We start from the raw sequence: 14,826 nt of genomic DNA on the forward strand, positions 1-14,826 counted from the left end.
TGTCTGATTTACAAATAATTTTTTGCTTCTAGTCAAAGTTTGTAATGTTGTGATTCACATCAGAGATGGTTGGTTTGGTTTATGGCTTAGGACTCTTTTATGAAGAACTTTTAAATCCTAGAGGAAAAAATGTATTGGAAAAATACTTAAGGAACCAAGATGGCTGAAAAGGAGGGCGGGCACTGTTCCGCTGCATTGCAAAAAAAATAAATCTGCTATTGGTCGAACAAATATGTTGTCCCACCCCACATACCTTCCCATTGGTTGAGCCAGAAGCTGACATGTCAACCTGCTCAAACAAACTGAGAAATGTTTTGAAAGCAGCACAGTGTTACACTCTTCAGGAAGCCAGTGGCATATTAAACTGGGATTGGATGAAGGATTTTAACAGCAACAAATTTACATTATCTTTAATGATTTGAAAGCAAATAACATTTTCACCAAAAGAAACCATTTTCCTCCAATAGCCCAAAGTCCAAATTACTTAACATTTAGAAGGTAAACAAAGTTCATCTGAAGTGTAAGGCAATTTTAATATCCCATTCAATTAATGAGATGGTTATGTTAATGATTAAATCAGCAGGTCGAATGGAAGATTCCTCCGACTTTAGCTCCCTGTCCCACCAGACCGTTATATTCTTTAACAGCCTGCTCAGTCTGAAACACCCTGACATCCACGCCCTGCTTTTTCACATACTCTAAGGTGGTGGGAGGCACCTGTAACATAAAAATGAAGTCAGCTTGACAGTTATGATGAAGGAAATATTCAAGTGAGTGTACAGAACATCACTGTCCAGTGAGTTTACACTCGTTTACCTGTAGAGCTTCACTCATTCCTCTTCCGATAACCAGTGTCTGCACCCCTTTCCTCAGGACCTCTTCCAGGTCAGCTGGCTGAACACCAGGATGGTGCTACAGAGAACAAGAAAGAGCTTTAGGCAACTCCAATTTCTGTGTAAGTTCAAACACATGATTTCTTATTTGATTGGCCAAACCACTTGGAGCAATTTTAGAAAAGTTGGGTACAGGTGAAGCACACAATGCAACAAACAGGAAAAGAAGAGTAAATATCTGCACTCATTATTGCTCCAGATGTTACTGATGAGTTTCAAATGCGTGCAGACATTCCCCAAAACTATATTTTAAAATTAAAGCTTTATTTAAAAATTGTATTCACCAAATACGATTATTAGATGGTGATTGGTGTATATGCTGACATATAATACCGCAAAACACAACTAACACAAATACTAACAAAACAAAGGAACATAAAATCATAATAAATATTAGACATGTGCACTGAGTACCACAAATATGATCAAATATTACAGTGCAGATGTTACACTTTTTAAGAATATGAAGTCAGACGATGATTTTGAAGTCATGGGTCGGCTGCTCATCTTACATTAGTGCCAGTTTCACGCCAGTCCCAGGCTCGGCTGCCACCCGGCCACACTTTACAGTCTTTATAAGATGTGGAGCAACCTTTAACCTTCATGTGGCCCCAGGATAAGGAAGCAATTTCTGGAGAAGACATGATCAGCTACCCTGTGACAGAGTAAACTATCAGATATAATGGCTGCATTACATATACTGTATACATATTTAGTAGCTTATATTGTTATTTTCTATTATATCAATGTTTTACTAGTTCACTCAAACCAGCATGTCCTTACTACTGTATTTACAATGAAAATTATCTTGTCTGTTCAAGTGCGTGCATTTTGTAACTAGAAACAAAAGCTTTCAATAGTTTTTAAACGTGGCTTTTATTTGCATTTCTCGATATAAAATGACTGCAAATGCTCTAATTTGATTTAGAATACGTACTCTTGCCTTGGCTTGCAACTCTATCTTGCTTGTGTTGTGTTTTCCTGCATGTGTCAACAAATATGGCAGTGAGTGACCCTGGACACGCCCACCGCCTACGACACTGGCTTGGGTCCAATCAGCGTGCGCTCAAGCGGTATATGCTGATTGGCTGCCGGTCTGTGACGTACCAGTAGCTGGAGCCAGTCAACCAGGTTCTGTGCTGCAAAATCATAACAAGGGCTGAGAATTATTCGATTTATTTTTTTTACATATCTATCAATGACCTCGACCTCAGCTAAAACCAGCCTAAATCGTTTGGTTGGTCTTTAGCTGGTCGCCCAGGCCGGTCATATGGTGACCATCTTAAACCAGCTACGACCAGCTTAGACTGGTTCTAACTGGGGGGGTTTAAACACAAACACGGCACTGCTCTGCCTGTTTGTGCTCACTTGTCAAAAATAGTTTGTGGATTTTTTTTAAAATAAAAAACAGCTCTTTATATACGTATATTATTATGATGATCCTGAAGTGAGGACGGTGGTTAGTATTGTGGCGATCCACACAAACATGATGCCCCCTTGATGATGCTCTGGGTGGGTTGTCGCGGATTCGCAGTGTATTGTGGGCAGTTTGTGGTCTAGGCAAAGCACAGTTCGTCATCTCTAGGAAGATGGCTGCTCCGAGCACCACAGCGGCTCTTCCTACAGCTCTGAGTCCCAGTTTTGCGGTGGTCTGCTCTTTCCTGGAGCGCTATGGGTCTGCTTTGGATCTACCCGAGCTGACGTTCCCCCAGCTGGAGCGATACTTACAGGAGACATCAGCGGGTGAGCTGTGCGCAAGACTGGGTTTGTTTTTAGATAGACGTGCTCCCCATCTTTGCCCATCAGTGCGTTTGATCACTTAAAGTTTGTCTTGTGGGATCCTTGTTGCCTATTTAGGGATAAACATCTTATCTGATATTACTGCAAAGTGATAGGAATAATTTCCCTTAGGGCTTTGAAGTGGGCTGTGGTTGGTTGTTTTAAAAACAAGTTTTGAAAACACAGTCAGGTGTTATTATTTTCCACACTCTATGCCTCGTGCAAAAAAAAAAAAAAAAATCACCTTTAAAGATTAATGTAAAAAAAAAAAAACATTTAAAAAAACTTGGCGATCATAATTGACATAAACATTGCTAATGCTGTTACAATATCACCGAGCGCAGTTATATGAAGCGATACTTGTGTTTTGTACGATAAAATCGGGATAAATTTACATTCAGATTAACAACAGCGACGGGGCTGTAGTCATACACTGCGCATGCTCAGGCCGCTGTCAAACTTCCAATGATACATTGTAACATTATAATAATGCAATATTCTAACGCTACAAAGACGTCTATTCTTTATGCCCCGCCCCATTTGAGATGAGTTAAGACTGTTTAATTCTGTGCGCATGGATGCAGTATAGGAGTATGAACATGTCTTTAGTGCCCATATCATCCTAATGTCGTCATTTAGGAGAATTACGTATGAAAGCATAATTTCAGATTGGCTCATTATTGGTTTATCTTTATTAGCTGACGTAGCTTGTAGCTGATTGGGCTATTTAATGAGAGTAAACTTTTAATGGTGTCTTTAGGGGGGAAAACAACAGAATTGGTTTATAGAAAAATATGTGGTTGGTAGTACATTTAGGGACGTGCAAAACTAAAAATGTTCATAATCGAACAGTCAGTGTTTCGGAACCCATAAATGTACAATTAGGCTCCGGGTATGTTCACATGACCCTGATCAGATGCGTTTCAGAGGGATATATGGAGGCTAAGCGCAGCACTTCAGCATAAGTAAAGGATATTCAACAAGTAAATAGGCTAAATAACTATAGCATCTTATTGCACGAAACTATCAAAGAAAGAAAAAATAATGGCTTCCATACAGAGCTGCTCAAAATTGCTTATGCGCATCCTGAATGCAGAATGACAGCTTCAATGTAACCGGAGTGCTTCAGGGCAATCCTTGCTGCACATTAAAAAAAATGCATAACTGTAAGATTGCAGGCACAATACATCTAGTTCACGACATCCATCAGTTTAAACCTTTTTTTTACTCTGCAGCTATTTATTTAAGCAGTTTTTATTTAAATGAAAAGATGAAAAAAGATGCAAAAAGGAAAAACAATGCTACAGAAATAAATAACCACATACATAAGGCTCAGGGACAGATGTGTTGAACAAGGTTAATATTTTGACATATTGCATGGATGTGATTGCACCCTAAAATAAAACTAAACATTTTGTTGTACAATTTAGTTCCTCGACCTTTGATTGAGCTCCATATTAAGTTACTGCGCAAGATTGGCAAGACATTCACACCAGACAAATGGGAGAAATATCTTGTAAAGGTGAGTGTTTTAGTTTTAGATCACATTATCATAAATGCCAATGCAGAAGTTTAATGAAATCATGTTGAAAACAGATGTGTCAGGAATTTAACAGCACCTGGGCATGGGAACTTGAGAGGAAAAGCTATGGAGAAATGACAATTGAGTGTAAAACTGGCATCCTAAAGGTCAGTATTACTACTACAAACTATCTAGTCTATCTTAATTGCTTAAATAAGCATGAGTGTTTGCTGAGTTCTGATTACTATTGGTCATATAAATATACTGTAATGTAACTGCTGTGTAACTACAATTTACAACGCCACTGGCATGGATGTACAAGCTTGTTACTGTATATAGCATTAATTAAGCTCTTGAATGATAATGCTTCAGTACACAATATTAAGTTGAAATCAAAATGTATTTTATATTGTGTTAACAGTATTTGTGTGAGTGCCAGTTTGATGAAAATCTAAAGTTTAAGACATTAATCAACGAGGAAGACCCAGATAAGATGCGCCTACAGCCAATCGGTAGAGACAAGGAAGGCCTTTTGTACTGGTTCCAGTTAGACCAAGATCAGAATGTGCGTGTTTATTCTGAGGAACAAGATGACTTGGATGAATCCTCCTGGAGATGCATTGTGAGGTAAGCAAACCATATGGAGAAGATCGGATTTTGGAGCATTGATTCGACAAAGTTATGGGGGAGAAATTATGGGGAAGACTGTCTTGTCTTGAATTTACAAGGCGAGTTAACAAATGAAAACATAAAATCAATCATGGTTGATAATTATTACCTTTAATGTTCACATCGTGAAGCAGTTATACATTGTTTGATGAAGTTTATTTAAATAATAAAGGCTTTTTTTAGAGCAATTCATTTTTGCTTAAAACAGGACTAGAAATGATCTTGCAGACACACTTGAACAGCTTAAAGCCCAGATAGAGCCAGCTGTGACTGACCAAGAGGGGCAAGATGGTCCCACCTGCCCAAATATGGATGCAGAAGGTATGAAAGATAAAACTGATTGAAAAGTCACTATCTCACTTAGGGCTGTATCATAATGGTGACATCAGATAAATTCTAATAAAAATTCTAATCACGATCAAATTCTTTCAAGGTGAGCATGTGGACATAAAAAACGGTGTATCAGGACATTTTACCAACAGTACCATCCATTCGAAGGAGAGTGATTTAATACCCCAAAACATTAAAAAAGAAACCTCAACAGATCCTGTTAAACCTGAACCAGAAGACAGGGATGAAGTTGAGTTCAAAGTTGTCAAAATGTCCAAACATAAATTAGAGCAGACCCCAGCCATAGACAACAGGGTCAGTACGATCAAAACCCTCATCAAAGAAGAACGAAAAGATTGTCCCAGAGCGTGGAACGCCATTTCAGTCGTCATGCCCCCTGTTTCCATAAAACAGGAAATTCCAGTGAAAGAAGAGACTTGTGAAGACAAGAAAAAGACAACGTCTGGGAACGTGGTGAGAACTATAAAGTGCGATCAACAGGCTAAAATACCACTGAAGAAGAGAGATTTAAAAAGAAGTGGGGGATATGACATCACCAATCACTATGGAAATATCAATCACAACAACAACAACCTTAACAGCAATGGTAGCATCAGCACAGGGGGTATCATTGTCCGCAACCCTGCCGTTTTATTAGTGAGGGAACAGCACACCAGAAGTGAATTCCCAACTGAGAGGAAAGGTCCAGTGGCCACTATTGCTGTCCCAGGTGCAGAATTTCCTCAAGACCTCAGCATTGACCCAACTTGTGGGAAGCATTCACCAGTTGATCAATGCCAACAGACAGTACGAGAACAATACGTAGGTGTTGGGGTGATCAAGGGTCCCATTGAGCGAAATAAGCCTTTGACTGAAACTGCTAATAGTCACATAAAGGACATAAATGGTCTTCATGGATATGGGGATGTCTTGAAACCTGATGCTGGGTGCACACATAGTATCAGACAGTCTGTCCTTGTTGGGAAATCACAGATTAAGGAGGGTAGCAATCTTCTTCCTTGTAGTATCCCAGAGGATTTAGTGTCAAAAGACATTAGCAAGAAGGGCCAAGATCTGTCTGGAAAAGCATCAAACGTTGTTGAGCAGGAGTCTTCTTTGATTGAAAATCTGAATAAAACTTCAGTTGAGGAAAAGGTTGAAGAAAAAGATAATGATGTGATCAAACTTAAAAATTGCAAGGTGAGAGTTCTCTCAATCAGAGGAAAAACAGATATTGTTGCTAAGGATGAAAGCCTAGACAAGGTTCTGAGAAGCCAGAGAAAGAAAAGTTTGGAAAAGACCAAGTCCAAGCTTCAACCGAGAGAAGAGAGACCAAAGGAAGACCCACCGCCTAGTAATAGTGAGGTTTTAGATGAAAATGGAGGAGAAGGTGAAAAGTCTGGACACAGTGATGAGGAGGCATCTTCAGAGCTTCAGAAGGAAGGAATCCGACTGAAGATTAAGATCCCGCTTCATAGACGAACGCCTGAACTCCAGCACAAAGATATTGAGGAGTCAGAAACAACCAGCAATAGGCGATCCCTAAGGAGATCTGCTAGAATCAGCAAACCCAGCCCCAAAGTGGCAGATATTCGGGGCAGGAAACGAGGCAGAAAACATACAACCTCCTCTGTGGCAAAGAACGAAGAAGAACACATGGAAGATGATGAGGTGGAAGTCCAGCTCAAGCAGGATATACACAAAACAGTGGACACAGAAGGACATACTTCGAAGTCTCCTAAGGTAACATGACATCTTTTTATATCCAGTTTGACAGAATAAGTTCCTGCTGAAAAGACCATCTTAACCTGCATAAAGTTCTCATGCTGGTCTAGGCTGATTGGTGCTGGTGAAGCTGGTTGACCAGCATAGTTTTTCTAAAGCTGGTTAAGCTTTAAAAGCCCGGTGGGGTCACCAGCATACCAGCATTCCATCATGGGGGACCAGCACCCAAACACAGCATAAGCTGGTGACCAGCAATGCTGGTCTTTTCAGGAGGGGTGCTTTCCCACTATTGGGCCGAATTGTTCTGAGCACTGTGAATAACGGTTTCAGTAGCATTTCCACTTGTGCACAGTTAGGTACGGTATGACTAGCAAATTGTACCGTGCTGTTGGTACGGCTTTAGTGACGTGGCTACTCATGATTGGCCACTTGCTCAGTCAGTCAATTCTTATCGTAATTTCACAGCACCACAGAGGAAAAAGAGAATGTAATTGTGCAAGTGAGCCTGGATCGGTACGGAATGTCACAGGTCTGCAGTGAGAATGATTGGCACAATGGTGAAAAAATAGCTTTTTTGTTGATACAGATTTTTGACTCTTTCAGGCCAAACGACGACACAAGAGGACTTGTTGGTCGAACATTCGTACAAAAAATTGCAAATCCAAAGGAGTTCCTGAGGTGGAGGAGGAATTGGGTGACGACAAAGACAACCAATCAGAGAAAGGAGACGAGACGGACTCTGACCAGCCTAATGAGCTTCCACCTGAAGATGCGTGTAAACACTGTGGTCTTGCCAACCACCCAGAATTGGTGAGTTGCAGGAAATACAAGCTTATTTTGTCAACTCAAAATAATACTAGAATTAGGATGAATTAGGCCACGTCCTCACAAATACATTTTCGTTTGAAAACACATTAATTATGTGTAGTTTAGGCCTCTCATCCACACCAGAACTGTGTTTTCCTCCACTGAAAATGGAGCGTTTCAAAAATAATCTTCATTACGGTATATTTAAAAACAACGATGACTTTTAAGAAACTGAAAAGAGTTTTCAAACAAACACATATTACTGTGGTATGGCTTTAAAATAAAATTATAAAATGGAGAGTAACAGTCCAAGGGTGTTGTTGATTGGTTAATACATTGTTCAGCCATGCTAAAATAAACAATATAGTAACAACTATGACATGAAGCATCTGTTCACTTAGCTATTGTGTCAGCTGTACATCACTGTGCAGCATTTAAAGAGACCAACTAACTATACTAACTATATTTTCTAGCAAGGATAACACTTGATGAATTACATCATAAAATGTTTTAAAAGCTTATTGCTTAAACAACTGATTTTGTCTATAACCGATACTGTGCTCTAACTATGTGTTTGTATTTGTCACAGATTCTTCTTTGTGATCTGTGTGACAGTGGGTATCATACAGCCTGTTTGAGACCTCCACTAATGATCATTCCTGATGGGGAATGGTTCTGTCCTCCCTGCCAGCATGTAAGGTGTTAAATCTTTATTGTGCAAATGCCCTATGTGTGTGTGTATGTGTGGGTTCTGTTGATGAAGTGTATGTTCTTGTCATTTATAGAAGCTTCTCTGTGAGAGGTTGGAAGAACAACTTCAGAATCTGGACTCTGCTCTGAAGAAGAAAGAGCGAGCTGAACGAAGGTGTAAATACAAACACAAACACTTTATGAACCTTCTCACCCACCATTCTATGCACGGAACGTAGCCTACGTATCAAATCTCACGGGGCTAACAATCTTCCTGTATCGTATCTTATTTAAAATATTCGTATTTTCCCCTAGTCAAAGCAGGAGATTACATATGAGTAAAGCACAACTGAGAAGAAAATATACATTTACAGTTGAGGATTAATTCGTTTTTATTCATATATTCTGTAATATCACAACACAATATTCATAAATAAAAGTAATGATACAATTACACAATTGGTAACACTTTACAATAAGGTTAATTGTTAACATTAGTTAACAACATTAGTTAACATGAATTAACATGATACTTTACAGCATTTATTAATCTTAGTAAATGTTAATTTCAACATACTAGTTGAAAAAGTTAATGCGCTATGAACTAACAATGAACAATTCAATTTTTATTAACTAATATTGAGAAAGATTAATAAATACTGTAAAAATATATTGTAAATTGTTTGATCATGATACCCAATACATTAATGCATGTTAACGAATGGAACTTTATTGTAAAGTGTTAACACATAATTGAATCTATATTTAGGCCATTGTATCAAATTACTGTGTCAATTAACATAAATTATACTGTAAGTGAAAATTATATTATACTGCAAATACAATACAATAAACTAATATTGACCACTATTAGACAAATTGTATGGTTAAACCTAGAGTCACTATGCTAAGAAATATATGATTGTTCACTCCAGCATTTGATGTGAACCTGGAGTATCATCAATTGTCATATTATATTCATTTATATTATCACAGATGGCTATACTTTATCTAGCAGAATTCATCAAAATAATTAAATGTGTATTACAGTCGGAAACAGGGACCGTGCTAAACCAGTGCTGGTCTATGGCCTGTGAATATTCAACCTCATTGTGGTCAATGTAATGTAAAATATAGAGCTGTTGGAAAAAATCGTTTCAGCGATGCATCGCGTTTCATACTCAAACGATTCTGAATTGATTCTCAAAACAATCAGAATCGATTCTGAGTTCAGTTTAAATCATGGCAGAGTCATGTGCACAAACACGAATGTTTGCAGACCAGCTGCATCTAACACATGACCATTTGTGCCCGAATGAAACTACGATCCCAAAATTCTTTCACAAACCGACGCACATAGCAACAGGAGAGTTTATTTGTATTAAGAAGCCAACAAACAACATGAAAGACGAGCTTGCACCTATAATTGCACTGATTTGCACAAAATGGGGAAAACACAGAAGAAAATAATGACGAGGCAGAGGTTCGTGAGATGTTGGTGATGTTTTTTAGTTCAAATCTTTACCCTTTGAATCGTAACGGAATCATGAGGCCAGTGAAGATTTACACCTCTAGTATAATACAGTTCATTCCCATGAATCAACCTGAAGTGATCTTGTGATTTTGACTTTTGGATCTCTCTCTCTCTCTCTCTCAGGCGTGAGCGGTTAGTGTATGTGGGCATCAGCGTGGAGAACATTATACTCAACCCTGTAAGTGTGCAGCCATGGTTATGCTATACTGTACTATATCTTACTATACTATCTTAGTATCCATACTATACTATACAGTGTGTTACTATACAACACTACACTATATTATACAGTTTCGTACTATACTATGCAGTGTGTTACTATACAACACTGCACTATACTATACAGTTTCGTACTATACTATGCAGTGTGTTACTATACAACAGTGCACTATACTATACAGTTTCGTACTATATGCAGTGTGTTACCATACAACACTGCACTATACTATACAGTTTCGTACTATACTATGCAGTGTGTTACTATACAACACTGCACTACACTATACAGTTTCGTACTATACTATGCAGTGTGTTACTATACAACACTGCACTATACCACACAGTTTCGTACTATACTATACAGTGTTACTATACAACACTACAGTTTCGTACTATACTATACAGTGTGTTACTATACAACACAACACTGCACTATACTTTACAGTTTCGTACTATACTATACAGTGTGGTACTATACAACACTACACTACTAGACAGTTTTGTACAATACTATACAGTGTGGTACTATACAACACTACACTATACTATACAGTTTCGTACAATACTATACAGTGTGTTACTATACAACACTACACTGTACTACACATTTCGTAGTATACTATGCAGTGTGTTACTATACAACACTACACTATACTACACAGTTTCGTACTTTACTATGCAGTGTGTTACTATACAACACTGCATTATACTATCGTTTAGTACTATACTATGCAGTGTGTTACTAAACAACACTGCACTATACTATACAGTTTTGTACTATACTATACAGTGTGTACTATACAACACTACACTATACTATACAGTTTTGTACTATACTATACAGTGTGGTACTACAAAACACTACACTATACTATACAGTTTTGTACTATACTATACAGTGTGTTACTATACAACACTACACTATACTATACAGTTTTGTACTATACTATGCAGTGTGTTACTATACAACACTGCACTATACAGTTTCGTACTATACTATACAGTGTGTTACTTTACAACACTGCACTATACTATACAGTTTCGTACTATACTATGCAGTGTGTTACTATACAACACTGCACTATACTATACAGTTTCGTACTATACTATGCAGTGTGTTACTATACAACACTGCACTACACTATACAGTTTCGTACTATACTATACAGTGTGGTACTATACAACACTACACTACTAGACAGTTTTGTACAATACTATACAGTGTGGTACTATACAAAACTACACTATACTATACAGTTTCGTACAATACTATACAGTGTGTTACTATACAACACTACACTATACTACACAGTTTCGTACTTTACTATGCAGTGTGTTACTATACAACACTGCATTATACTATCGTTTCGTACTATACTATGCAGTGTGTTACTAAACAACACTGCACTATACTATACAGTTTTGTACTATACTATACAGTGTGTACTATACAACACTACACTATACTATACAGTTTTGTACTATACTATACAGTGTGGTACTACAAAACACTACACTACACTATACAGTTTTGTACTATACTATACAGTGTGTTACTATACAACACTACACTATACTATACAGTTTTGTACTATACTATGCAGTGTGTTACTATACAACACTGCACTATACAGTTTCGTACTATACTATGCAGTGTGTTACTTTACAACACTGCACTATACTATACAGTTTCGTACTATACTATGCAGTGTGTTACTATACAACAGTGCACTATACTATACAGTTTCGTACTATATGCAGTGTGTTACTATACAACACTGCACTATACTATACAGTTTTGTACTATACTATGCAGTGTGTTACTTTACAACACTGCACTACACTATACAGTTTCGTACTATACTATGCAGTGTTACTATACAACACTGCACTATACTATACAGTTTCATACTATACTATGCAGTGTGTAACTATACAACACTGCACTATACTATACAGTTTCGTACTATACTATGCAGTGTGTTACTATACAACACTGCACTATACTATACAGTTTCGTACTATATGCAGTGTGTTACTATACAACACTGCACTACACTATACAGTTTTGTACTATACTATACAGTGTGTTACTATACTATACAGTTTCATACTATACTATGCAGTGTGTTACTATACAACAATGCACTATACAGTTTCGTACTATACTATGCAGTGTTACTTTTCAACACTGCACTATACTATACAGTTTCGTACTATATGCAGTGTGTTACTATACAACACTGCACTATACAGTTTCGTACTATACTATGCAGTGTTACTATACAACACTGCACTATACAGTTTCGTACTATACTATGCAGTGTGTTACTTTACAACACTGCACTATACTATACCGTTTCGTACTATACTATGCAGTGTTACTTTTCAACACTGCACTATACTATACAGTTTCGTACTATACTGTGCAGTGTGTTACTATACAACACTACACTATACTACACAGTTTCGTACTTTACTATGCAGTGTGTTACTATACAACACTGCATTATACTATTGTTTCGTACTATACTATGCAGTGTGTTACTAAACAACACTGCACTATACTATACAGTTTTGTACTATACTATACAGTGTGTACTATACAACACTACACTATACTATACAGTTTTGTACTATACTATACAGTGTGGTACTACAAAACACTACACTATACTATACAGTTTTGTACTATACTATACAGTGTATTACTACACAACACTACACTATACTATACAGTTTTGTACTATACTATGCAGTGTGTTACTATACAACACTGCACTATACAGTTTCGTACTATACTATACAGTGTGTTACTTTACAACACTGCACTATACTATACAGTTTCGTACTATACTATGCAGTGTGTTACTATACAACAGTGCACTATACTATACAGTTTCGTACTATACTATGCAGTGTGTTACTATACAACACTGCACTACACTATACAGTTTCGTACTATACTATACAGTGTGGTACTATACAACACTACACTACTAGACAGTTTTGTACAATACTATACAGTGTGGTACTATACAACACTACACTATACTATACAGTTTCGTACAATACTATACAGTGTGTTACTATACAACACTACACTGTACTACACATTTCGTAGTATACTATGCAGTGTGTTACTATACAACACTACACTATACTACACAGTTTCGTACTTTACTATGCAGTGTGTTACTATACAACACTGCATTATACTATCGTTTCAGTACTATACTATGCAGTGTGTTACTAAACAACACTGCACTATACTATACAGTTTTGTACTATACTATACAGTGTGTACTATACAACACTACACTATACTATACAGTTTTGTACTATACTATACAGTGTGGTACTACAAAACACTACACTATACTATACAGTTTTGTACTATACTATACAGTGTGTTACTATACAACACTACACTATACTATACAGTTTTGTACTATACTATGCAGTGTGTTACTATACAACACTGCACTATACAGTTTCGTACTATACTATGCAGTGTGTTACTTTACAACACTGCACTATACTATACAGTTTTGTACTATACTATGCAGTGTGTTACTATACAACAGTGCACTATACTATACAGTTTCGTACTATATGCAGTGTGTTACTATACAACACTGCACTATACTATACAGTTTTGTACTATACTATGCAGTGTGTTACTTTACAACACTGCACTACACTATACAGTTTCGTACTATACTATGCAGTGTGTTACTATACAACACTGCACTATACTATACAGTTTCATACTATATGCAGTGTGTTACTATACAACACTGCACTACACTATACAGTTTTGTACTATACTATACAGTGTGTTACTATACTATACAGTTTCATACTATACTATGCAGTGTGTTACTATACAACAATGCACTATACAGTTTCGTACTATACTATGCAGTGTTACTTTTCAACACTGCACTATACTATACAGTTTCGTACTATACTGTGCAGTGTGTTACTATACAATAGTGCACTATACTATACAGTTTCGTACTATATGCAGTGTGTTACTATACAACACTGCACTATACAGTTTCGTACTATACTATGCAGTGTGTTACTATACAACACTGCACTATACAGTTTCGTATTATACTATGCAGTGTGTTACTTTACAACACTGCACTATACTATACAGTTTCGTACTATACTATGCAGTGTTACTTTTCAACACTGCACTATACTATACAGTTTCGTACTATACTGTGCAGTGTGTTACTATACAACAGTGCATTATACTATACAGTTTTGTACTATATGCAGTGTGTTACTATACAACACTGCACTATACAGTTTCGTACTATACTATGCAGTGTGTTACTATACAACACTGCACTATACAGTTTCGTACTATACTATGCAGTGTGTTACTTTACAACACTGCACTATACTATACAGTTTCGTACTATACTATGCAGTGTGTTACTATACAACACTGCACTATACAGTTTCGTACTATACTATACAGTGTGTTACTATACTATACAGTTTCATACTATACTATGCAGTGTTACTATACAACACTGCACTATACAGTTTCGTACTATACTATGCAGTGTGTTACTATACAACACTGCACTATACTATACAGTTTCGTACTATACTATGCAGTGTGTTACTATACAACA

General features: G+C 37.0%; 2 protein-coding genes across 5 annotated transcripts in view; one reads left to right on the forward strand and one right to left on the reverse strand.

The window, feature by feature from the left end:
• Positions 1–383: 383 nt before the first annotated feature.
• On the reverse strand, positions 384–1,929 carry aamdc (adipogenesis associated, Mth938 domain containing). Of its 3 annotated transcripts, none has more exons than XM_052152453.1 (4): positions 1,831–1,912; positions 1,406–1,563; positions 817–912; positions 386–717 (listed from the first exon to the last, which is right to left on the reverse strand). In XM_052152453.1, exons 2-4 carry the CDS (start codon positions 1,535–1,537, stop codon positions 577–579), a joined length of 369 nt encoding a protein of 122 aa, XP_052008413.1. In that variant the 5' UTR covers positions 1,538–1,563; positions 1,831–1,912; the 3' UTR covers positions 386–576. The 3 variants fall into 3 exon arrangements, with proteins under 3 accessions (XP_052008415.1, XP_052008413.1, XP_052008414.1); XM_052152454.1 differs by having other exon boundaries at positions 388–717; positions 1,406–1,548; positions 1,831–1,929; XM_052152455.1 differs by lacking the exon at positions 1,831–1,912 and having other exon boundaries at positions 384–717; positions 1,406–1,542.
• Positions 1,930–2,446: 517 nt separating this feature from the next.
• Positions 2,447–14,826, forward strand: part of rsf1a (remodeling and spacing factor 1a) — a 34,828-nt gene continuing 22,448 nt past the window's right edge. For both annotated transcript variants that reach the window (XR_007972770.1, XM_052152433.1), the window contains exons 1-10: positions 2,447–2,636; positions 4,103–4,194; positions 4,269–4,361; positions 4,616–4,821; positions 5,072–5,184; positions 5,297–6,936; positions 7,522–7,728; positions 8,315–8,419; positions 8,511–8,590; positions 10,073–10,127. Coding sequence is in view for 1 of the 2 variants with exons in the window: in XM_052152433.1 (XP_052008393.1) it covers positions 2,483–2,636; positions 4,103–4,194; positions 4,269–4,361; positions 4,616–4,821; positions 5,072–5,184; positions 5,297–6,936; positions 7,522–7,728; positions 8,315–8,419; positions 8,511–8,590; positions 10,073–10,127 (2,745 nt within the window). In the remaining variant the exon portion in view is untranslated. The remainder of the gene's footprint in view (positions 2,637–4,102; positions 4,195–4,268; positions 4,362–4,615; positions 4,822–5,071; positions 5,185–5,296; positions 6,937–7,521; positions 7,729–8,314; positions 8,420–8,510; positions 8,591–10,072; positions 10,128–14,826) is intronic.

The sequence above is a fragment of the Xyrauchen texanus genome, chromosome 21 (genome assembly GCF_025860055.1).
Source record: "Xyrauchen texanus isolate HMW12.3.18 chromosome 21, RBS_HiC_50CHRs, whole genome shotgun sequence".
Classification (NCBI taxonomy): Eukaryota; Metazoa; Chordata; class Actinopteri; order Cypriniformes; family Catostomidae; genus Xyrauchen; species Xyrauchen texanus.